This window comes from Tachysurus vachellii, chromosome 1 (genome assembly GCF_030014155.1).
Source record: "Tachysurus vachellii isolate PV-2020 chromosome 1, HZAU_Pvac_v1, whole genome shotgun sequence".
NCBI classification, from domain to species: Eukaryota; Metazoa; Chordata; class Actinopteri; order Siluriformes; family Bagridae; genus Tachysurus; species Tachysurus vachellii.
Genome location: NC_083460.1, coordinates 27,429,141 through 27,456,156, shown reverse-complemented (window position 1 = coordinate 27,456,156; position 27,016 = coordinate 27,429,141). Strand labels below are relative to the sequence as shown.

The following is a 27,016-nucleotide window of genomic DNA, read 5'->3' as shown; positions in this document are numbered from 1 at the left end:
TCGCTCTTTCTCCGCTCACTGATGTTTATCTATTATGCAAGACTGCAGAACACTCACGCAGGGAGAGTTTGTGTATATTGTTTTGTGTCTGTAAGGCAAATTATGGGGAGGAAACATATTTCGTTATGCCACATGAGGAATTTCAAAGGCTGAAATATTGTGGAGAAATTGTGAGCTTATACTAAACTAATAACACAGCCTTTGCTGAACGATGAAAGGAATACACCATGGCCTCGTTAACTCACAGGAAAAAAACAGCACTGCGCTGGAAGACAGTGGAAAATTGTATTTAATCATAACAAAATGTCCTATTTATCAAGCTTCAGGGAATGGACTAAGTAGCTTCATATGAGTTGTCTTTATAAAGAGAATTTTTAAAAAAAAATATTAGTTCACGTTAGAGACCAATTAGGATACTTTTTTTTTTCAATTTATTGGTACACATTAAATCCCTATTATTAAACTATGTATTTTTTTGTAGTAATTGAAATATATGTAAGGAATGAATAACACTTAATCTGAAGACTACATTTATATAGAATGTTTTTATAGAATTCATGAAGGTATACAAACAATGCCTGGAGTATTTGCCAAGACAACAGTAGCTGTTCTGAATTAAATACAAATTAAAAGAATTATCCATTCATTCATTTTGTATAGTGCTTATCCAAGGTCGAGAGGAACCAAGAGACCCTCCTATGGGATTCAGGACACAAGGCAGGGGACACCCAGTATGTTGTGCCAACCCATTACAGGGCACAGTCACACTTACTCACACACTATGAACAATTTAGAAAAGCTGTCTACAATGCATGTCTCTAGACTTGGAGAAAACTGGAGTACCCTGGAGGAAAGCCCCAAAGCACAGGGAGAACACAAAAAGTCTGCACATACAGGACAGAGGCGGGAATCAAACCCCCAAGCAGGGAGGTGTGAAGCAAACATGCTAATTTTCTAACAAAATCAGAACCTTGAAGAGAAGGTTATTATAAGAACTTTATTTCTTTAATGTCCCCCTTTAACGTCCCCTTGTAAAACCTGATATAAGTAAGGTTCATGCATGAAATAAGGTTCATGCATTCTTAGCATTCTATATAACTGTGTGAACTTAGCTTTAGATTCCTGTGATGCTACTTTCTGTACACAAGAAGACCACAGATAATTAAAAATCAATTCAAATAACAAATCAGTATATACCTCATTAGAGACATCTACCACAAGGTTGTCTTCACTCTTGTCTCCATCACTGTCCTAGGAGAAAGAGAACAAGATGGAAAATGTTACTTAAAGCAGACACACACATTTTATTGCACTTATGTAAAACACTGCTACATTATACATCCTCACACACTCCCGGAATCTACGGAAGCTATTTGTGTGTGTGTATTAAAGGCAGAGTCAACAATGTACAACATTATTTGCTATGACACCATCGAGTCACAGTTCAAGTCTAAGTCAAGTTGTCCAGAGCAACATAAGTGTAAGTCCATAACTCAAGTCCCCATATCTGACCCTCTTTTTCATTTAAGAGCCTGATCTGCTGCATTGTGAATTAGCTCTTGAGAAAGGTAGCAGGGCATCCAGCCAGCCAGCTGCACATTATAGTAGTACAGTTCTATCTGGCACCAATGAAACCATGCACTACTTTCTCAGTGTTTTGTGGGGTTAGCATCATTCCCATATTGGCAATGTTTCTCAAATAGTCTGTCTATCCTAAGAGTGTTTTAAGCTTGTCCATTAAAATGGTCAATAGTGTCAAATGCTGCACTTAAGTCCATTGATAATAACAAACAGTGATACTAAAACAGAAACCGAACCTTAATCTGCAGCAAGCAGCAGAGCGTGGATTACTTTAGCCAGTGCTGATTATCTGATCTGCAGATGTTTCTGAAAACCACACTGAGTTACACTGTGCTTGTTGTTACTTAGAGAAGATGAAAGCCAATGGAACAGATTGGAAGAGATTGGAGGGGTCAAGATGTTTGGGGATTTCAAATTTAAACTGAAAGCGAAATTTGTTTTTAGTAAAGGCTTCCTGGTGACAGATAATCTTTCTAGAACTAATGTAGATGGTACTGACTGAAGGACATAGGTGGCTGTAGAAAGTGTAGTGCCGTTAAACCTGAAAGGACTAAACTTATTGAGACCTTCTGGGATAATAGCATCTCCTAAGTTTTTACCGTTAGAGCGTGGTGTAGTACATAATGGATATCTGGCAGCCTGCTGCAGAATTTTAGCCTTTATGGTCTCTAATTGCTGTTAGGGTCTGGAAGAAAATGATAATCATAAATAGAGTGGGTCTTTGTTCAATCAAACAGTTCGTTTCAGTTCGGGTAGATCTAATAATTGTTGTTTTTGAATAAGATGGAAGTATGTGTTTCTTATGTAGGCAGAATCTAGTGGCAGAATTTGTACTATTCTGCTATTTGATAAACAATGATTAGACACAGGTTTGTTTAAAGGAACTGTAAAAATCTTGCTAGTAATGATTTAAAAACTCCGAAATTAGAACTAGAGCATGGTTATGCCTGAGCAGTGCCTAGGAGATTTGGAGTAACACCAGTACAACCCAGTTTGGACACACATTGCATCTTTATAAGGTATTTTCATTTTTTCATTATTGAAATTGTAGACAATTACCACTTCATGTCTAGGTAAAAGATTAAATTAAATACTTCTATAAAGTCATTGTCTAGCCTGGGTGATTATGGAGTCATATTTAGACTTTTGCTTCTTGTGGGATTCCATTAAAGACAGTAAGGAGACACAACTCATAGTGAATACACTGCAGAGACTAAATCTAATAATAAATTTGCTTTCAGTTCTGTCTTAACCAGCACAAAGCAATAACAAATTGACTGAAATCCAAAAAAAAAACCCGCACTGAGCATTTTTATTAGCAACAACAATATAACAAAGAAACAGAAAAAAAAACAATCTCAAGTATGAGGCTAATGGAAAAGTATAGTTGCAGTTTGCTGTTGCAAAAGTTCTGGGACCAAATGCTCTGTGTACAGGGCTGTATGCTGTGTAGACATCACTAACTAATCGTATTAGGGGATCCGTGTGAGGTCATGACTGTGCATTGGGACATACATAATGTGATGGGCCATCTTTATCATCACAGCGCCTCCTCTTGGCGTCATTGCTGGTGTGAGAGGGGAAAACTCCTGAGGGGCCCTGACGCTCCTCTATAGCTTGACTGTCTGTTGATGACACAGACTTACTCTATCGAGAGAGAGAGAGAGGGAGAGAGAGAGTGAGAGAGAGAGAGAGAGAGAGAGAGAGAGAGAGAGAATTAACACCCGTAAACTCACAGGACATGGGCACAAGCAAAGTCACATATTTATTCATAGCCAGCACAGACACACACAGACGCACACACACAAAACACACTGATGAGACAATCATGCTTATAAACTGAATGTACATTCATATGGCATTCTTAGTTTACAGTCTAAAAGCAAAGTTATTCTTTGTATAAATGTCAGTCTGTATCTTTGCCAACTGTAACAGCACAACCGCTCTAAGATCTACGTTTTCAATCTCTCTGCATCCATGATCTTTTTACTCCAAACAGGAAGTGAGTTGGACTAAGATGAGTGGAAAAAAAACAGTACAAAGAAGTGCAGTACTCTCAACAAGCCTTCTGTCTTATTCGTCTCAGATCTCTCTCTCTCTCTCTCTCTCTCTCTCTCTCTCTCTCCCACTCCTCTCCTGCACTCTACTCCTCTTTCAGCAACACTTAAACGAAGAATGAGAATTGATTAGGACCCCATAGTCTCCCTTTTATTCTGAGCTCCATATTTTTTCCTTTGAACCTTTTATCAATGGATCATCAAGTTTGCTTAAAAAAAGGAAATACACTTTTCACTCTTCTTTGAAACTGTTTTAGTTCTCTTTCACCAAATCTGTCTCTGAGTCCATTTCTCTCTCTCTCTCTCTGCTGCTTCTGTTAGTGCTGCTAGTTTAGCCGACAATGTTTTATACTGACTGTAAATAAGAAATGGCCATAAAAGGTGCTGCAGTCTACACATTTTCATTCAGTTTTATTGTACAAAGCACACACTGATAATGAGAATCTTTCAAGCGTTGCAAGAGGTTGATCCTGCATGATGCTAAGATGCTGATCTTCAGATGAAGAAACAACTGGTGATGCTACTTTATGTTTTTTAATGCTTCACAGCTATGAAACTCCCTTCAGGCCTCCCTGTTAGAAACAGTTTACTTTTACTTCCATTATGTTTTATACCTGCTCTCTTTTATAAGTGTTAGAACATTTTCTTTATTTTCATTAATTAATTTCTTGCTGTCTGAATAGGACTATTTTAGTACTAATAATGATGATTCTTCTTCTTCTTCTTCTTCTTCTTCTTCTTCATTTTTTAAAATACTCCAGAGACATTTATCATAAGTAAACACACACACACACACACACACACACACACACACACACACGTATGTTACTCACCCTGCTGGGTGCACCTTCTGAGAGCAGAGAAAGACAGACAGAGAGCGAGAGGGAGAGAAAGGAGACATGGAGAATTAGAGAAAGAAAGGAAGTGAGGGAATTGACGTCACTCTGAATAATAATAACAACACTCTGGGCAAGTCAAGGTCACAATGAAAAACCCTGACCGGCTATAAAAATACATCTATTGTACTGATGTCTTCACAACATCCACTACTGCAGACAGCTATGCTAACCAGGGCTAGATCACTGCATCTCTTACACACGCATACACAAAATCCATGGAAAAAATTATTATCCTTTACTCTTGATGTTTCTTCAGAAATGACCAGAAATGTGAATGCAAGCATGGTGACAGCTAAAATCACTGTTAATGCTCACATGGAGAACCCTGTGGCTTTGTTTCACAGGAGAGTGAAAATAACAGCCAATATATTTTAATCAGCCAATCATATGGTAGCATTGCAAGCACACCTTTGGGATGTGGTAGAATGGGAGATTCGCAGCATGAAAGTTCACCTGAAAAATCTACAGGAATTGCAAGAAGCACAAATTCCAGATATTTACTAAAATGTTTGTACCAGAGGCTGTGGCCAAGCTAAAAATGGCTGTATCAGTAAGTTTGGTGAACAGTTTTAAGTTCAATTCAATTCAATTCAAGTTTATTTGTATAACGCTTTTTACAGTGGACATGGTCTCAAAGCAGCTTTACAGAACATAGAACAGAAGGTAAACATAAGGAGAAATATAAAGAAATAATATAATAAAAATTCAAGATATATATAGTTCACAGTGTGTATGTATGTATGTATGTATGTATATGTATTTATCCCCAATGAACAAGTCTGAGGTGACTCAGGCAGAAGTGGCAAGGAAAAACTCCCTTAAATTGGTAAGGAAGAATCCTTGAGAGGAACCAGACTCAAAGGGATGTCCATCCTCATATGGGTGACACTAGATAGTGTGATTACAAATATACAGTCAAACAAATGCTGTATTGGTGTAAGGATCACATGGAGTTCAGATCTCCTCTTAGTATCACAAAGTCCAACTGGAGTCTGTAGATGTCTCAGGATGTCTAAGTCACCTTTTAAGTCTACCTGGACTCTGCGCAAGTAGTGCCTGTGCTTTCTGTGCAGCTGTTGGGATTCACTGACTACAGGTTACACCTATCATGTCACATTTGAAAGCTGTGCAATGCTGAAAAGTCCATGTTTAATTTTACTGACAGCATCCTGGTCATTTGGGAAATGTATATGGTGCAGAAGTGACCTCAGACCTACTGATAGCACAGGATGATTACCATTTCTCAATAAACACAAAACATCCTGAGGGCAGAAAAAGAGGATTGGCCAAAAGCTCTGGGTTTGGAGCGACAAAGTGTGTTTCATTTATTCTAGTGTAAATAAAATCCACCAAGTATTTTGCAGTCAGATCCCATCCCACAAACCCACCCACTTACCCCACCCACTCATTCCCCATCACCCCACCAAACTCACACCCTCAGCCCTACCTCAGGATTAGCAGCTCATTGTGATCAACTGAGAAATACAATATATTAACATAAAATACAAAAGATTTAAACAAAGATGAATGCTATTCAGGTATTAATTGGGCTTTTATACAGTATTGAGTTACAATAAACATCATGCAGGTTTGAATAAAGATATTTATTTGCTAGAATGCTTATAAACTAGTTACAATTCACTAAGTGGATTTATTTGATTTGGATTTATTAAGTCCACTGCAGAGATCAAATCACAGGCAAAGCACAGGGCATGGCTTCTGCTTAAATGGTCAAATTTCCTTGCTATAAGTACAACGTTAAAACATCATTAAACTATTTAATCTTAAAAAAAAGTTCAAACTTTACTTTCTGCCAACATTCAAAGATCCAGGCCTATGTGATTGATATGGGATGGAACAAACATCAGAAATGAAACAAATATGGACTGATTCACATTTACAGCTGTGTTGTATTGACAGTGTGAAGCATAGATGTGTTGCAGTACCTCGAAGGTGCTCAGCATCCAGGTGATTGCGTTCATCCTTGCTGCTCAAGTGAGCAGAGACGCCGAGTGCCCCAGTGAGAGCCAGCAGGCTCGAGGCACCACCCAGTGCCAGGCCTGATGGGTGGGGGGTTAGTGGGATGCCTGGGGTGTGGTGAGACAGGTGCTGGAGCTGCTGCTGCTGTTCCACAAGCACAGGTCAGGCAGAGAGAGAGAGAGAGAGAGAGAGAGAGAGAGAGAGAGAGAGAGACAGACAGACAGACACAGACAGAAAGATATATGATCAGATATAGAAAAGTAAAAGAAAGAGAAAGAAAAAAGTGTGTGTGTGTGTGTGTGTGTGTGTGTGTGTGTGTGTGTGTGTGTGTGTGTGTGTGTGTGTAGTTTAGCACAAGACTAGCTGCTGTTGAGACTCTCTCCGGCACAGTTTTTCCCAGTTCTGATCATATTACATAAGTTAAGTTCCATTGTGAGAGCTCACACAGCTCAATAACACAATAACAGAGGAAAAAAGAAAAATGTAGTGAAATAGAGAGGAAAAGAAACATAGAGAGAGAGAGAGAGAGAGAGAGAGAGAGAGAGAGAGAGAGAGAGAGAGATTATTAAGTATTGTGAAAACAGTTCCTGATGTTTTTGTTTCTTCACTGAGGAATGAAAATATAAATGTATCCTATGGAAGCTTTTACATGTGCAAAATTGCAGTACACCTAATAGTCTGTTTCCTGAGACCAAATCTGAGTGAAATTAGTTTTGCTTAATTCGGTTCTACTTGTTTCAGTTTAATTTCACACTGCACATAATGAAATGAAGCAAAAAAAAAAATGGTGGCTGAGTGACGTGTAGGACTGGAAACAACGCATCAAATAATTAATTAAACAAATCATTCAGTATTTATAGAACTAAGTACCTTAAAAGACATGCAGCAATTCATTTCATTAAACTCATTTTGTTTGACAGTCCAACTGTTCAGTAAGTGGGACATGAAGCAGCTCCCAGCTTTGCCCTGTGGCTCAGTTTAGTAGAACAAGAAGTCTTTATTTTTCACAAATGGTTTAGAGCCAGCGAAATTCGTTTTTCCCACCTTTTAGGAACATCCAAAATACAGGACCCATTGAGCAGAAAGCGTCTTTCTATAGTTTCTGATCAGTAAACCAGAGCCTTAACCATTGAGCCAACAACAATACACACCATTTTTGGGTAACTTAGTTGGAACTAACTCGGTTGGTCAAATTGCTTTCTTAATGCAATGAAACCACCCTACAGCTGGACTGGAAGCAGACCAAGACCATATCGCTCAAACATGCAACATCCAGAGTGCATTTGCAGTACTCTGACCTGCTAGACGAACCGTACCAAGAGGGAGAAACACACCAGGTTTTGATTCAAACTGACTAAATGTCTGTGTATATGAAAGGTCTTTTGGTCTGTTTGAATGGAAGCCTGCTGTGTCGAACCCCTCTCGGAGGTTTGTTTTGGCAGCAGCACAGTGGATCAAAACAACCAGGCTGCATGAGCTAGCATCAGTCCACTTTCAGGTTAGTCAACGTGCAGCTTCATTGCAGCAAGAACACAATTCAACCCGAATTCAAGCCAACTGCAGGAAGCAAAGCTGCTGTGTTATGGGTTGCAGGTGGGTCAGATGTGTGCCAGAGGACAGAGCTGGAGTACTGCAGTGAGATGTGTTCTGGACATCTGGCCCAAACAACCAAAAAAAAAGGAAATGCTGGATACAGTTCATAAAACACTGACATTTTCAAATGTTATTTATTTATTTCTTTTCTTTTTCACTTTACCATTATGGAGTTACGGATTTACCAGCTTTGTGGTTAGTTGAATTTCTTGGCATATTTAAAAAGGGTTTATTTGACTTTCTCTGGTGTTCAGTTTCTCACCAGTAGATGTAACGCTTCAGTGAATATATTTTCAGTTCTGTCTCATTATCTTATCCTGATAAATTTGATAAATTTGAAAAAAAAAGGAAACAAACCAAAAGTTGCAACGTCACCCCGATTTCAAGGACTAATAGACGAGAAAGCGAGCCATAAAAAGCCATTTTTAAAGCCATAAAAAGCTTGACATATTTTTAGGAATTGACATATATCTGGGTTTAGGATTATAAAATTTATATCATGAGGTATTATATCAATAGTGGATACTAAAAAAATATAGCCGTTTATTCCAATGGTAATGTAAGTACTTCCTGATGAGTGGAACACATCAGCTCAACATTTCTGTCAGTGTTTGCTTGTGTGTGTTTGTAGTCAGAAAAGAAATCACAAGGTGGGAGGTCAGAGGTCACTAACCCCAATGATGGCGTTGAGTTCTGCCATGGTGACCTGCTTAGCCCGCTCCACAGCCTGCACCACCTGCTGCTGGTGCTACAAAACAACACACACACACACACACACACACACACACACAGACACAGAGTGAGAGCCTGTAAACACACAATGAATATAGACAAGATGATAAAGAAACAGCAACAAAGTGGACAAAGGAGGAACCACAGACACCACAAACAAAAACCCAGATAAATATATACGACAAACTAACAAACACATGTTCAATAAGAGTGAGGAAAATACACCCTGTCGCTAGACACACTCATACACCTATTAACAAAAAAAAAATAATGACACAACATGCTGCCCTTTTGTGTCCAGGGATCTGAAATGGGTTCAATTTTGTCACATGGTTATAAATGGGCTCATGTTTTGATCCACAGCTTTATTTGTGCTCATGTATTTTCCTGATCCAGCTTCATCTGCATTAATGTTGAAGTGGGATCACAGTTTGCATTATGAAGCTTTATTTGGGCTCGTATTAAACTGCGTCATGCTTTTTGTAAACTGTGCAACTCCTGGCAGTTTCACTGAGTCAAACAGCTACAAGAGAACTGTCAGATCACTTGGCCAAAATACTCCTGATACGTCCTAACTTTTAATCACAATCCGGTTGTTTTTTCATTTCACAAAAGATTAATTAAATAGTATTCTAAAACCTGAGAAACTAAATGAGGAACTGTTTTAAGATTTTGTACATAAAAAAAAAACAGTTTGGGAACTTTAATGAGTTTATTTTTTCCAGCCTTCCCTACAGCACTGTGATAATATAAAATTTCACATGAAATATTACACTAACGAATCTATAGTCCTAATATTCTTAAATCACTGTAGAATTTTAATGAAGAAATTAAGACCAAAGTCAAAATAAATTAAGCCTTAAAAAATGTAGAAGTGGAAAAAGTAATTAATTGACTGGATGTTAAATTAATTTTTCTTTTTGGGTTTCTGTAAATCAGTCTCCTATTTAAACATAAGGGAAAAACTTCTCTTGTGCAGATGGTATTGAACTAAATGCAACTAAAAATATTTTAAATACAATTTAACAAAAAAAAAAGGGAGAAAAAAGTTATTGGAAGATTCGCATACGGCAGATCTTTTCTAAGTACTGCTGGTGTAAGATGAAGCACAAGCCGAAAGAAAAGCACATTTTCAAACAACTATGCATAATGAGTCAATATCCAACACTGTGTGTTCCTGGGGGCCAGCGGGCCACATTTACTCTAACCAAGCAGCGCTCAGTTTAATGACCCGACTTCTCACTGGAATAAGAAAAATAATAGCTGCTTTTAAGGTGTTGTGATGACAAACAAATGCCTGCTATTTAGAGGACACTCATCAGAAAAGAGCTGATAAAGCTGGAAATAGGTGGAAATGAGAGGAAATTTGAGCGTTGTCTTCAACAAGGATGATGAAACGGTCTGCCTGTGTGAGTGTGTATGTGTGTCTGTGTTGGAGTGTGTGCGAGAGAACGAGATGAGTCGTCAATCATTGTCAGCGTACCTCCTGAGAGAGGAAAGGGATGATCTGAGCACAGATAGCGCTGAGCCGCTTTACAATCTCTGCCTGTGAGAAAAACACACACACACAATGGTTAGACTGGAAATGTAGGAATATATAATGATTTTTGGAAACATAACTGATGCATTCTAAATAGTTATATAGCTACAAGAACATACAGTACTGGATTCGGTTGTTATGATGCTGTTAGTTTATATATGCTCTATAACAAATTCCAGGACCTTCCAGAAACAAACAGGAGTATTTATATTGAGATTATATGACATGGAGGTTGACATCATTGCAATTTGGGGTTTTACAGTAATGGACTGTTAATATTTATGTAAATACTAGCTTTGCATATTTAAAAAAAAAAACATAAAAGAAAAAACTCTCAAAATTCTCTCAGTTACATCTGCATCAGTTCCAGACACTATGCTACAAAATGTGGAAAAAGGTAAGGGGAGGAATACTTATACACCGCACTGTGTGAACAGTGATTCATAAGGCTTTATGAATTACAAGGATCAAGACAAATATTATGAGATATTTTTAGAAGTGGAACAATAGACAATGTCATGCCCTGTGTCTAGAACAGGGACACAGCATGCAGGAAAAGAAAGACGAGGGAGCAAGCAGGAAGAAAAGACTCTGGTCTAGTCATCAGACCTCATGTTGCCTTTGAGTCCTGTCAGAAATATTAGAATTATGAAATGAGCACACATGTACATCACCACAATGTCGTAATTACAAATCCTGTTTTTCTATGAGCACTGACTTTCTGTCACTAACAAAACTGAGGCCCCAAATTGTATGTGATGTCTACAATAGATCGCAAGATTTTAATTTTTTTATTTTATTTCATTTTTTTTTTGTATAGATTTAGTTCATATGTATTTTGTGCACAACCTTTTTTTTCAACGTACACACTCCATGTAAACACACTCCATGACCTCTAAACCTGCACACACAAACTACCCAGAAGGACAAAGTTTTTTTATACGAAAAGATTGTACACAAATCTACACAAAAACTGCACGCATATGACCTCAGGTTTTTATGGAAAAAAAAGAATATATATATATATATATATATATATATATATATATATATATATATATATATATATATATATATATATATATATATATATATATACATATATATATATATATATAATAAATACTAAGCTGATTTCTGAACAGTGTGTTCCACTGAGTGCCGCAAGTATTAAAATATACAAAGAGAGTATTGCTGTAAAGTGTCAATGAATGGATATTTGAACAATACCATAAAACATGAAAAGAGAGAGAGAGAGAGAGAGAGAGAGAGAAGAGAAACTAAGCCACTGAGTATATCTGTGTTATTGAATGATCTGAAAAGCTATTCATTTATATGGTTTGATGTGCAGTATAAGTGTACAGAGTGTATTCTCAGTGTAAAGGGTCTGAATTCTTTCAAGCTCCTAGAAGAGAAACATGTGAACACACACACACACACATACACACAAACATAGCAACATTTACTAATTATGTACTCACTCGGGAGAAAAAGAGATAACCGAGAGCGCACACACACACACGCACATAGTCCTTTTGCAGCTCTGTGTGTCTCTCCTCTTTCAATTCTCCTCTTAGGGGCTCTCTTGCTCTAACCATCTTCCCACACAGCCATTATTTTCCTTTCATCCGTTTTTTTTCTCCCTCCACCTCTTCTCTCTCATTCCTCACAACATGACAGACATGTCAGACACACACACTCCATTCCTCTCTCTCTCTCTCTCTCTCTCTCTCTCTCTCTCTCACACACACTCTCTCTCTCTCTTTCACACACACACACACAATGACACACAGACACACAGATACTCTATTCTTCTGTCACGCTCTCTCTCTCTCTCTTTCTTTCTCTCTTTCTCTCTCTCTCTCACTCTCTCTCTCTCACACACACACACACAGAACATTTCATAGTGATAAAAGAGGCATGTCTGCACATGCAAGTCATGTACTATATTCTCTCTTAAGCAGGTGTCAATGTAGTGTGTGTGTGAGTGTGTGTGTGTGCATGCAAAACGTTTTCACACCTGATACTACCACCATCATCGCTCTCCCGACCAAGTATGAACACATCAGTACAAACACATCCTTCAAGCATGGTGTTCTGGTATGCAAACATTCCTCTTATTCAGTCAGCTCTTGGTGTTGTGCCAGCATGTAACTGAGCAGGAGACAGCGTGGCAGCAACAAAGAGATTAGACCGTATCATAGCTTCAGATCTGCAGTGCGTTTAATCAAAATAATAAGACAAAGACTAGAACAGAACAACAGAGAGGAGAGAGACTCTCAGGAGTACTTCTCCTTCTTGACAAAAAACTATTATGAAAAGAATTCATCTAAATTCAGCTGAAGAGAATTAAACTCCATCACTCTAGAGATCACCATACAGTAATATAGGAGAGAAGATAAGATGGAGGCTGAGATAGATGCAAGAGCCTTAATGAAAGACCAGGATAATCAAAACAACAACACTATATAAGTTTAAAGTAAAAATCAGGCTATGGTCAGGTGATCAAAACTGGGATAGCAAAAAGTCCAGTCTAACCAGTGGCAGATATCTATGGCAGTGAAAAACAGGCTTGGTAACTTAAGAAAACACAGGTGTGTGTGTATGTGTGTGTGTGTGTGTGTGTGTGTGTGTGTGTGTGTGTGTGTGTGTGTGTGTGTGAGTGAAGGTTTCATAAATGTGCAATGTGGCTATTGTTGCAGCTGCAGTGCATGTTGGGAGTTGGAGTTCGTGGTCTGGGTTTAAGTGACAATAGCAAGCTGTGACATATAGTTGTTCATTCTGACCAGAGTTCACATTCCTTCCTCAGAAAAAAATGTTCCTATCGCAAAGATGTCAGCACCATCTCATGGATGGTAGTCCAATGGAGCAAAACGTGCCATGCTCTTAGTCTGATGGCATACACTCTTTCCCCTGTCTATCAGAATCATGGATTTCTGTGAGTGTGTGTATGTGGAAGAGGGCAGACTGAAAGTGTTAAGCTGCCCTGTGACTCAGCATGAGCAGCAGTTTGACAAGATGTGGTTGTCTGGCTTCATGTAGCTCAGGGGAAGCACATGTTAATCTTCACCCTCCCTGGTTGGTAGCTGTTGTATGAGAGGGGAGAGCTGGCTGGTGAATGGGAATTAGCCAAAACTAAATTAAGGAGAAAATTGGGGAAAAAATGCTTTGTTGGGGTAAACATTTCCCAGTATAAACGTGTCTATCTCACGTTTTCCCTTCCTGCCATGGCCTTTTACAGCTGCTTCTTTAGGTAAGAAGAATAAGCTCTCTCTCTCTCTCTCTCTCTCTCTCTCTCTCTCTCTCTATCTGATGTTATATATATATATTGAATTCCTTCATAATAAAATGGTCAAATGCATGTCTCTAGTCAGAGTTTTAAACAATACAAGAAAACCTCTTACAGAATTTGGATTTCCATTCAATTTGTCGTAATCTCAACCAAACTTGTAAAAAAAAACAATTATATAGATAGATAGATAATGAAGCTATAAAATGAAAAATCACACCCCAGCACCAAACAGTAAACCCATTCAAACTAGTGAGTGAACTTATAGGTCAGATTCACCCACCCAAAAAATTCAGAAGTCCCAACAAAATGATTCAGTAAATCCATTAACACCAGTCATTAATCAGTCCATAACCCCATTAAAACCAGTCAATAATCGCTTAAAACAACAGTGAGTTGGTAAACCCACGCAACAACTTGCTGTTTTTCCGTAGTGAGTAGCACAAATATGCAAAAATCTCTCTGTGTGTGTGTGTGTGTGTGTGTGTGTGTGTGTGTGTGTATTAAATGAATATGTATGGACGTTCTTTCTGTGCTGCGAAAGTGTTCCCCTAATGGCCCTTGCGTTATAGTCACAGCCAAACCTTCAAGGTATGCTTCAAAATTGCCATCTGTGTGCAAATGCGTGTGTGTGTGTGTGTGTGTGTGCTTGTGTGTCTGTGTGTATGTGTGGACTGAGAGAGAAAGATCAAGATAGAGAACAGAAAAAATGCAAACAGGGATTAAAATAGAGACAGGAAAATGGTGAAATACAAAGATATGTAGGGATAAAGGAGTGAGCCATAGACAATGATCAGAAAGAGACAGAACACACACCAACACACACACATACACACACACGCTTGTAGTTTCCCCCCTCCCACCACTTTAATGGAGCAGCTCCTTTGACTCTCCAAACACTGAAAGGCAAATATTTGTTACCAATGGAGCACTAATCACCGATTGTGGTCACAGGCACAGAGGTATTCAATGAAGGCCTCATTTTCTCTTTTCCCTCAGTTCTGCTTTCCCTCGTCCATCACCCTCTTCTCTCTTTCTCTCTTTTTTCATTCTGACTCACTCGCTCAATCATTCAGCACGCTCCCTCATTCTCTCTCTCTCTCTCTCTCTCTCTCTCTCTCTCTCACGGTGTTGGCTCGCTCTAGCACGCTCTCTCTTTTTTTCACTCTCTCTTTTCCTCCGGGCAGAAAGCCAGCATCTCTTTCCTGGAAAGGAGCCAACATCCTCCTGCCTCTCTTCCCCTCTCTCTCCCTCCCCATCTTTCTTACTCTGATTGATGGCCCCTCCATTTGGGAAAAGGAGGAAACAAAACAGAGAAAGAAAGGAAAAGAGAGCAGTAAAGCGTAGACGTGCAGACTCACTCACACACACGCACACACACACACGTGTGAAGAAGGTCTTCTGGGTGAAATACAAACAGAGTCATAAAAGACACATGTGCACACACACTCATAATTAAACTGGGATGGAAAACATTACATTGTCCTCTGAGACAAAGATGTAAACACATATACACACAAATACATGGAAATTCACAGAATCACACACACACACACATCCCTTTTGAAGGCAAGTAAAGTCCCGAGGCCAAGCTAAACAGTGTGTTTATTTTTAAGCATATCACTAACCTTAGTATTACAACTTTCATGTTCTCGCCAAACATCCACACACACAGATGACACCGACATTCACACACACATCCAAACACACACACACAAACAATACTCTTAAGGTTTCTTTCTCAGGTTTTCTCCGGACGTCCTTTTTTTATTTTACTTATGAACAAGCATCGGACAATACTGAAGTCACTTTTTCAAATCTCTTCATACAGTCTGATTAAACAATGTGAATCTCATCCCCAAAACTTGCTCAAAACAATTCTACATGTCTCAAAATTACCTCATTCGACTGTATGACAATTCACACTCAGAAAGCACACACTGTCGCTCATAACACACAGACCCTTCTTTAGATTTCAGGTTGCTACAGAATTGCATGAAATCTGCCATTGTTCTGGTATGAATGTGTTTTTAACACACAGTTTTGTATGCAGTGTGTTAGCATTTGAAAAATGTGCTGCAGGATGTGCTGCAGTGTTTTGCAGGTGGTGGAGTGTGAATGAAAAAAAGAGTTCATGGAGTTTGGAAGACGTGGTCATTGATTGCCTTTTGTCTGAAAAAATGATTCACAGTTTGGTTCATATAGACTTCGGTATCACTGACCGTATGCCAATGTACGTTAGCAATCGTAAAAAAAAGTAAACCTACATCCGAATTTCTTTTATGTTGTTAGTTTCGGTTGTTATTTTGCATAACTACACCTATATAACAATGATCACTATCTATGCTGTACAGTTCAGTCACTCCAGAGTGATCACCAGCACCGCCAAGAAAACTAGTGAAAAATATCTTACTCAATAATTAGTTTAATCACACCTTTAATATGTCGCAGAAATCTGACCGTTAACTGATCTGTTAATTGTAAAGAAAAATCTAATATTACAGCCTGTATGTTTCTCTATTCTATAAGTAATGAATGAAAAATATGAACCATTTACATAGCTGCCCAGGAGGCTCATGGTAGAGTAAATGAATGTTTTTTAATCCATGACATTCAAGTTCAAATGTTTGTTATTATACAACAATGCAGTAAAATTCTCCAGTTTGATTAGTCAGAATAAGTGGATTGGTTCCAGCTGTGTCAGATTTATATTAATAAGGTATTGTTTCTATGGTAACAGCTCACATACAGGTGCTCGCATGGCCGACGCACCACACAGCCGAAGCCTAGTACTAACGGATTCTCAAAAAGTCTTGTTGTTTAACAAATAAAAAGATATATATGGATAAACATATGAAGATTTCTCTACTGTAGACGTTTGTTTAACATTTATGGAAGGAGTCTCCAGTGTCAGCTCTTTCAGTAAGTCAGTGAATACAAACGTGCACACATGCTGCAGTTACTCAGGCCCTTCGGAGCAAACAAACAGACCGATTATGCTAAACAGCTGCCTCACACATGCACAAAACACACACAGAAACACACACACACACACTTCGTATTGACTCTTTTATGTTTTCTAGCTTGTTCATTTCCAAACATTTCCATCACGTTCCAGAATAGTGACATCACTTCTGCTCTCAGACTCGTTATTCTCAAATGAACTCCATGTCATAGAGAGAGAGAGAGAGAGAGAGCGAGAGAGAGAGAGAATATAAAAAATTGAAAAAATAAGAATAAAGGACAGCAATAATAGAAAAAATAGAGGAAATGAGATGGAAGTATTATCATTTATGAGAAGGACTGTGACTAATGATTATTTTATGTTTAATCAATTATGTTTAATCAATCCGGGGTTTTTTTTGGATTAAACAATTCATTAAAAAATGTTTTAATTATTTTTAAAAAGATCTACTATCTATCATAAACTTATTATTTTGAAAAGTATTGTTTTGAATTGGGGGTCACGGTGGCTTAGTGGTTAGCACGTTCGCCTCACACCTCCAGGGTCGGGGTTCAATTCCCGCCTCCACCTTGTGTGTGTGGAGTTTGCATGTTCTCTCCGTGCCTCGGGGATTTCCTCCCCGGGTCCAAAGACATGCATGGTAGGTTGATTGGCATCTCTGGAAAATTGTCCCTAGTGTGTGTGTGCCCTGCGATGGGTTGGCACTCCGTCCAGGGTGTATCCTGCCTTGACGCCTGAGATAGGCACAGGCTCCCCGTGACCCAAGGTAGTTCGGATAAGCGGTAGAAAATGAATGTTTTGAATTAGTACTACATTAATCATATTTAACAGCTTTTACAGCATGAGTCAGCAATTTTTCCTACTTTTTTTGCAACTACACTATACCTTTGTAATTTTGTGGGCACCCAAGCATCACCCAAGCATCACACCCACATGTGCTTGCTGAACATCACTGTCCACAAGCTCCTCCTTTGCTGCTATATCATCAGCCCCACTCTTTAAAGAAGGTTTTTCACTAGAGTTTGGAGTGTGGCTGTGGGAATTTCTGCCCATTCAGATCCAAGAGCTTTAGGGATGTCAGATACTGATGCTAAGAGATAAAGCATGCTGCACAGTCAGCATTCCAATTTATCCCTAAGGTGTTTCCTTACATTTCCCTACAAATCCCTAACATTTGGAAAAACTAACTACACTGTAATGTTGACACTTTAGTTGAAAATACGTTTGTGGCATAGAAAATAAGATATATGAAAAATATAGCTTTGTGAAAGAAGATGCACCGTTTTTTTTTGCTAACTCTTTTCTTTCTTTTGCAAACTGTCACATTTAAGCATTGAATTTTGTGTTAGCGTGCTAATATACTCCTTCACATGTTCCCTGTGTCTGAAATAAACCAGACAAAATATAAGGTATCATGGAGAAAGGAATGATGATAGGAGAAAAGAGAGTAAGAGGTAAAGAGAGTAAGAGGTAAAGAGAGGAAGAAAAGGGAAAAGTGGGGCTAGGGGAGAAATGTGGAGAAGATATAGTGGTGAAGAAAGTGAAAAAAGTGAGATGTTGGGAATGAATGAAAAGAGAGTAAAAAGAAATAGACATGACAGCGAGGGTGAGAGGGAAAATAAAAGAAGAGAGAAAGACAGAAAAGAGAGAATAATGCAGGAAATGCAGACAGAGGGAAAATGAAAATGATAACAGAACAGAGCAAAAGATCAGAAGAGAGAAAAGGAAATAGAGTCTTTTTAGAAGGCAAATCAATTTGTTGTAACACACATACACACACACACACACACGTACTCCTGCATCTCTAATGAGAGAAGAGAGCAGGGAAAGGCATCCACAGTATACTCCTTCATACTGGCTACACAGAGAGAGAGAGAGAGAGAGAGAGAGAGAGAGAGAGAGAGAGAGAGAGAGAGATAAGCACGTCTGAGCATGCTCACAAACTGTGGTTGATGCCAAAACAGACAGTCATATACACACACACATATACACACACGCACTCACACACACAAACACAAAAAATAAATGCCAACATAGGCTTAAACAGGCACACACACACACACATACACACACACTCACACACACACACATACACAGCCTGCTCTGCATCATGTGACACTTTGGACTGATAGAACAGAGAGGAGAGGCAGCTGCTGGCAGACAGCACAGAGAAATTCACCCTCTTACTCTCCGTCTGTCTCTCTCTTACTCTCCATCACATTCTATTCATCTCTCCTGACACACACTAGACACGCACACACTGAGAGAGAGAAAGAGAGAGAGCGAGAGAGCTGGAGTGATTACAGTATTGTGTGTGGGTGTGTGTGTGTGTGTGTGTTTGTGTGTTAGGTTTGGGGGGTCTGAGGTTGTTTCCATCCAACAATGACCAGCTGATGTCAAGGAAGAGACATGTTGCTGTTAGTGCTGTAAAGCTTCATTGATTTGAATTCGTTCATTCGACTCAGTTGGGACTCGGTAGGCATTGACTTACTTGGTGGACCAGAGGTAGAGCAGTGATTAAGGCGTTGATTAAGGCCTACTGATTGACAGGTAACAAGTTCAAATCCCACCATTTCTAAGCTGATGAATCCTTGAGGTTTCTCAAGGTCCTTAACCCTTAACTGCTCAGCTGTTTAAATGTAAAACACAATGCCCTTTCACATCTGTATGTTGCTCTGCCAAATAACGTAAATAGACTATGTTAATCCAATCAGCAGTTATCATGGGGATGCAGATGTTCACAGTTGCTATGGTAACCCCTCAATACAGTATGTGACATATAACAAATTCTATAGACAATGGATTAAATGGAATTTAGATTCCGACAACTTGTTTATTGTATTATCTTATTTATCAATAGACTCGCTAACTCACATGCCAAACTCACTACACAATTAAATGACTCAACCTTACTGTCAGACAAAAATCACACATTGTTAAAGAATTCTTTAGTCTTGAGTTAAGGTGAGGTGAATTAAAACACAGAATGTGGCATTTTAGCAATTGACAATTGACATTCCCAGAAATTTCTGATCAAAATGGTGTGTGTAAAAATCCAGCAAAAATCAGCAACATATAGGTTAATAGCGACAATGCAAAAGCTAATCAAAACATGCTAAAGGACAGAATAAAATATACTTATTTTTTTAATTGTAGAGAATTTTCATTGTAGACTCTAATATAGAGAACATGTACAGTACAAAGTCTGGTATAGAATTCGGCTATGATTTCATTGTGATCATTTACTACAATGTGACAAGTGCTTCCTGCACTTATGCAGCCTTTACAAAGGACAAGAAGAGAAAAAAATTAACTAGTAGTCAGTAGTCCCAGGAACAGCTTAATCTCCAGGGTCTGTATGGAGTAATTTCATTTCTCATATATGTTTCTCGTCAGGATTTCAATCTACGTCATCTTGACCTACATTCAGCAGGATGTGCTGCTCTGTGCTCGGATCCAACCTCACCACACTGATCCATGTTATCCCACGCTGCCAAGCAGCTCTGCTTCACCATCGCTAAATACACATGTCATTTCATCACAAACCTCAAGACTCCCATAGTAAAGCATCAATCAGTTGAAGAATGAGATAGAACCCAACATCCGGCACATCCGCCAATGTCAATGAGCTGGAAAGCAGGAGAAAATGAGGGAGCAGGGAGCAGGAAGTGTGTGTGTGTGTGTGTGTGTGTGTGTGTGTGTGTGTGTGTGTACATTCTTCCTATCCCCACAAGGAGAAATGTTTTTCAATTCAATTCAATTCAATTTATTTGTATAGCGCCTTTAACAATTCACATTGTCTCAAAGCAGCTTTAAGGAGCTATAGAAACAGAAGAGAAAAATATATGAGGAAGAATAAAACTAAGAGTAAAAATAAATAAATGAATACGTACATTTAAATAAGTTTACATTTTTATGAAACAATATGTATTTAAAATTTAAAGCCGGAGTTGATGGTGGCGAGGAAAATCTCCTGAGATAATATAAGGAAGAAACCTTGAGAGGAACCAGACTCAGAAGGGAACCCATCCTCATTTGGGGGACACTGGACATTAGTTAATGTAAATGTAAACAATTTCATTTCAACAGTTTATAATAATGCAACCGAGAGCTCCTGAGGAACTAAAGGGTCAGTGCAAACTCGAGTTCAGCACAGACCCAACACTAATATCTTCAAATGATTGCTGATAAAGACCATACCATGTAGCTGACTGACGCAACAATGGTTCAAGCCATGACAGACTCCGTGTGGCTCCATCCACAGAAATCCCATGATTATTATCATTTTTTGTTTTATATGTTTTAAAAAAGGAGTAGCTTTCATTTAAAAGCTTTTCTTAGATTTGATTAACTGCACTAATAATCTTGTCAATGGAAGGTCCTCACAAGGATAGTAAAAATGTGTGAGTGTGTGTGTTCCTCAAGACCTGGCTCCAGATTCTACTCTCTCTCTCTCTCTCTCTCTCTCTCTCTCTCTCTCATACTGGCTACACAGAGAGAGAGAGAGAGAGAGAGAGAGAGAGAGAGAGAGAGAGAGAGAGAGAGAGAGAGAGATAAGCACGTCTGAGCATGCTCACAAACTGTGGTTGTGGTTTCTCTCTCTCTCTCTTTCTCTCTCTCAGACACACACAAACATGCACACACATTCACACACACTTACCTGTTTGTGCATCTCTATGTTAAGTCCATAGGACATCTCATAGTACTGCAAACACAGAGAAACACAGGGTCTTTACTCAAAAATTCATCTAATGAATGACTAATGAATACATCATCAATCAAATTAAAGCCTTTCAAACTTGACATGGACAAATGACAATCTATACAAAGAGATAGCGACAGGGAGAGTCAGAGATGGAGAGAAAAAAGGGAGAGGGAGAAAGAGAAGGCTGAGACTTTAAAAGCCTGTTATTAGATCATTTATCTGTAATAAGGGCATTTTTAACCCCACCACCCTGCCTTCCAGGCAGCAGGATGAAATCTACACTCTCTGATTCTGGTTTGGTTCCATGCTTCAGTGTCTCAGTGTGGAAAGTTTCATTCTGTCATCAAGCTGCTGTTTAAATTTGAATAAAAAACAAAAAAACAAAAAACAGCTTGTTACCCTGCCAATGACATGCTCAATCTGTCACTTTGCATTGAGATCGATTTTCGTTATTCGTAAAATGACAATTTCACAGTGTTCAGTCTTCTGGCTTTGGCAGGCCACACCACAACCAGAGTATCTCATTCAAACGCTTCAATCCATAGCTGTGTTTTACCAGTGCAGTGAATCAAAGTGTTTTTGTTTTTTGACTTTGTGCCATTGTCCTTCATTCACACTGAGGTGACAGGATCCATGTCACTCGTGTAGTCTTGTGGGTGTTATATAGTTAGTGTAGTAGCTATATATAGCTTCAAAAGCTAAAGTTAAAAGTTAAAAACTAAATAAATAATGCACAAATAAGTGTAAAATCTGGTTGTTTGATTTACAAGTTACATGTTAGCAACCTTGTGTACAGTACTAGCTTACTTACTCTCGCTTACAGTATTAGCTTACTTAGCAACAATCTCTATTACTTCCTTCTAAGCTTTGTTTCTCTATGCACTTTTGCAAGCATAAAATAAAACCACACTAAAGATTTTCTTCCATTTTTGTTCATCACATCACACAGTAAATGGGAATTAACTGCAGGTAAAGTTGTGATTGAGGAACTAAAGAAACTATGGCCTACATGTTATTCAAGGATTGGTTCAAGGAATCATTTGAGCCATTTTTTAGAATTTGTCACTTTAACACGACACTCCTAATTAGCACAAAATTCTAATTTTTTTTAGCTCAAATATTGCTTGCCCGTTACTGTTACTGAAATCTGTCAGGAAAATGCAGACGGTAAATGATGTAAGTGCAGAGAGTGTTTATTGAGGCAAAATGCAAACAAACAAATCAAAATCGAGAGGCAAAGATCAGGCGATGTGTAAACACGGACAATATTGTATATGAGCAAATCAAATAGTAAACAACCGGAGAAAGAAACACCACAGCAGAAAAAAGGTCTGATGTAAGGACAAGTATAAATACCCTGAACGTATATACTTCATACTAAACAGAAAAACACAAGCATTTAAATAAATACACAATTCACTAAGCAAGCTTAAAACAGGTGAGACTATTCATGATACACGAATTCAACAGCCGGTGACAATACAGGGGCTGAGACAGGACATGAACCAAAACTTACATGGCAATGTTAACAAAACACACACATAAGTACACACAAGTGCTGAGTTTTTCAGCACTCTGCGATGGGGAAGGGGATTACTGACAGGCTTCGTGTCGACTTGTTTGCTGTTGTTGCTCTGTCACTTGAATGCGAAACGCTTCTGTATTTTCCAGTTGCCGACTAATTGCTGATGCTAACAATTTAATTAGCTAGCTAGCATCTAGTTTTAGGTAGCATGCAGCAACGAATCTAGTGAAAAAAAAACGATTCTCGATTCGCACAAACCAAGATTTTAGAGATCCCGCCATACTGAGAAGTGTCAACTATGTGTTAAATATAATCAAAATATTGCTATTGCAGGCTACATGTGGAAGAATTTAACATGGGCTGTGTTGCGCTCTTTCATGGCTACATCCTAAATCACATAATGTACAGATTTGTATGCGTGATGATAAGTACGATACTGTGTCATTTAGGCAAAATTTCACAACTCTGTAGGTTTCTCCGTAAGTACAGAAGTATTGTACACATTTGAAAATGAGACTGTATAAAGTAAATATAAATTATCCACTGGAATGACACGTGAGCATGCTGCTTTGTTAGTTCCAGTTTATTTATGTCAAAAATGTGCAGATCCACTAATGAGGGCTAAACTCTAGCTAAAATACGGCACTGGGAACACATCTATCACTTCTCGTTGCCTCAGTGGGTGTATTTTTATTACCCAGTCTGTGCTCTCTGTGTATTTTGTTTTCTTGTCAGATACTTTAGGCCTGAGTTGCTAGCTAAACCATGAAGCAATAAATATACACACCAAGGCAAGCGGATGCCCCCCGGATGACATCCCTGATAAAATTGAGATTAAAAAATAACAATACAGAGAAATGGAAAAACATCTTCTGTTAGACACTAACTAGTAGGGATGAGCGAGTACAGCATTATCTGTATCTGTATCTGTATCTGTATCTGTTAACCATGTGAATTATCTGTATCTGTATCTGTACTCGGAGTGGGTGGGGCCTAAGCTTGTCTTGAAATGGGCGGGGCTTTAACCGGTATGTTATTTTAAGCATGCAATTGATATGGGTTGATCAGAAATTGTTATATTTATTGCTCATTAAAAAAATATTTACAGGACAGCATCAGGATTGAGCTTCAGATCAATGGTTTTGATCACGATAGCAAACGAACTATATTACAGAACAAGTTTTGCAACAATGAAAACAAAACAATGCAGTGCAATTATGAAGTAAAATGTAATGAACAACATAACTTTCTTTTGTAACTGTTAATTTTTTATGATCAGTGTGATTTTTTTTATTTTTTTGGTTCTTATTTATTTTTTTATTTCCACACCAGGTGTGTGTGTGTGTGTGTGTGTGTGTGTGTGTGTGTGTGTATAGCTTAATAATTAATTTGTAATATTTATAACACTAGCTTACTACCTTTATGTTTTTATGAAATACAGCAAAAACGTGTCAGACACTCGGTGTCTGGTTACTGGTTAGAGACAGCTGAAGGTTTAAAAAAGAAAAAAAATCTCCGACAGGCAGAGACGCAATGCGAGTCGCATTCTACCAAGCAAGCACCACGTCTGAACGAACCCACGTTTACCAGAACTCTACTGGTTAGTAAGTACGTATTATTAACGTTACAACCCGAATTAAAAAACTGAAGAAACCCTAAACGTTAACGGAAAAGACCCGCGAACCCGAGTGACTGAGGGAGAGACAGAGACCTGATCTGTGTGTGACTGTGAGTGAGCAGAGCGAGACACAGCAACACTATACATCTGTATGTGTGTAGGGGAGGGGCGCTGTGACTATCACTGTAGGGGAGGGGCGCTGTGACTAGCCTATCACAGAATGCTGACACAATCAGCTACCCAATGATGATTTTCATTCAATCCGAGCACAGATATTGACTCGTATTACTCGTATAATACTCGTACTCGGCAGAAGTGCTTTATCTGTACCGGATACTCGTTTCAGCCGAGTATCCGGCTCATCTCTGCTAACTAGTTAAAGTGTGCATATACACTTCATATACATGCACAAAAGGGACATCTGTGTGTGTGTGTGTGTGTGTGTGTGTGTGTGTGTGTGTGTGTGTGTGTGTGTGTGTGTGTGTGTGAGCGAGAGAGAGAGAGAGAGAGAGAGAGAGAACATGATAGTCAGAAAAAGACAGTACAGAAAGTAAAAAAGTGAGAAGCAGAACGAGAGTGAGACAGACAGAAAGTGATAAAGAGAGATTAAGAGCTTGTGTGTGTGTGTGTGTGTGTGTGTGTGTGTGTGTGTGTGTGTGTTTGTGTGTGTGTGTGTGTGTGTGTGTGTGTGTTTCTGCATTTGTATGTGATGAATTGGTCTTGGTGACACACTCAGTCTCAGCAGGCAGACAAGCAGCACAGTGTGAGTGATGGAGATGAAATCTCACTCAACTGCTCTCCCTCTCTCTTTCTGTCTTTCCTTTTCTTCCTTTCTGTCACACCCACACTCACTTGCTCCCTCACTCTCCCTCACACTCACTCCCTCGCTCACCACACTGGTTCCCTCCCTTCCTTTCTCCCTCCAGTCTCTTCATGTGCGATTCAATTCAGCACTGCTCTTTTTCTTCCATTTCGCTCACTTGATCATTTCTCACTCTGTCTCCTTATCTGTCTCTCCTGCCCAGCTCCTCTGATCCCTCCTCACTTTTCTCTCCATCTCTCCTGCGCTATCATTAAATAAACTCCATTTCTCTCACATCATCTCAGCTTATACCCCTGCCATTCTCTCTCACGCCCCTCTCTTTTTTTCCCCCTGAAAATTTCTACCTTAGCGACCTGTCTTTTTCATGAGCAGCATGCTGTACTAACATATAAAACACAAGATGCAAACAAAAGAGCATAATTTAGATTGTGCTCAAAATCACTTAAAATTAACACATTTCAGGACAAGTAGTAAGATTACATTTAATGTATCTCCCTCCTCTGGATTTAATTCAAAGTAGTTTTATTGGTATAACCATAATTGCTTGTAGTATTCCTAAAGCTAGAAGTATTTTGTATTCCATTAAGAGTTTATACAGAAATAACAGGAACATTATTTTAAAAGTACAACCACAATGCACACACTAGAAAATCTTAAAGCTGACCATGAATTTATACTTATATATAGATATACATATAATGTGTGTGTGCGCGTGTGTGTGTGTGTGTGTGTGTGTGTGTGTTTGTGTGTGTGCATGTATTTTTTTTTTTCAAGTTACCCAATATGAGATTTATTTTCACTGAAACTGAAAGGACAAAGAGGTAGAATGACAGAGTAAGAAACACAAAAGAAAACTCTTATATATTAATATTTCTAAACAACATTGCACGAAACAAAATATTGCAACTTTTGTCCAGTGCCTGATATGTGCACCTTGAAAAATCATTTAATGAGTTACTAAGATTTTATATGTAGGTTTACTACTTACACTGTCAAGTTAAAATCACATATTTATTTTGACTTCATGCACAAAATGAATGAACATGAAGATAAAGTAGACTAGCCATCCGATGAGGACCAAAGAGATGGAGCTTCATGAAGGAGGAAGAGTGTATAGTATGTGTCTTTGGCAGCTGAAGCTCTGCAGTGGCTGAGGTGCATTACTGGAAGATTTAGTATAAACCACCCATAGGAGGCGCTCTTTTACCATTTTGTCATGTTCAATTCTCTGTGAGCTTTACTTCCTACTGAATTTTACAGCTGTCTAAATGAATAAAAGATCAGCTGTACATGTTGGGTCTTTGACCTGATACTGACATTTATCAAGATACACATATTAATACAAAGTATCAGCCAAATACAGTTCACACAAATTTACAAAGACTGATAAAATGGCCACAAGGCAATGTTCAAGGCAATGAACTTCTACAGCCAATTTCTTTCTCTCTCTCTCTCTCTCTCTCTCTCTCTATCTGTCTCTCTCTCTCTGTCTGTCTGTCTCTCTTTCTCGCTCTGTCTGTCTGTCTCTCTCTCTCTCTCTCTCTCTGTCTCTCTCTCTGTCTGTCCCTGTCCCTCTCTCTCTCTCTCTCTCTCTCTCTCTCTCTCTCTCTCTCTCTCTCTCTCTCTCTCTCTGTGTCTCTCAAATAAAATGTGAAGTCTTATACACACTGCTTAATGGCTCGGTCCTGTTCAGCAGCCTTGAGCAGGCC

The 27,016-nt window shown here is 38.7% G+C and overlaps 1 protein-coding gene across 3 annotated transcripts in view; it reads right to left on the bottom strand.

Moving 5' to 3' along the window:
* tle2b (TLE family member 2, transcriptional corepressor b) overlaps positions 1–27,016 on the bottom strand; it is a 57,515-nt gene that overhangs the window by 12,244 nt on the left and 18,255 nt on the right. For all 3 annotated transcript variants that reach the window (XM_060880799.1, XM_060880809.1, XM_060880818.1), the window contains 7 exons: positions 21,297–21,341; positions 10,326–10,388; positions 8,784–8,858; positions 6,484–6,658; positions 4,472–4,488; positions 3,097–3,228; positions 1,198–1,251 (listed from right to left, as the gene is read on the bottom strand). In XM_060880799.1, the coding sequence (XP_060736782.1) occupies positions 1,198–1,251; positions 3,097–3,228; positions 4,472–4,488; positions 6,484–6,658; positions 8,784–8,858; positions 10,326–10,388; positions 21,297–21,341 (561 nt within the window). The remainder of the gene's footprint in view (positions 1–1,197; positions 1,252–3,096; positions 3,229–4,471; positions 4,489–6,483; positions 6,659–8,783; positions 8,859–10,325; positions 10,389–21,296; positions 21,342–27,016) is intronic.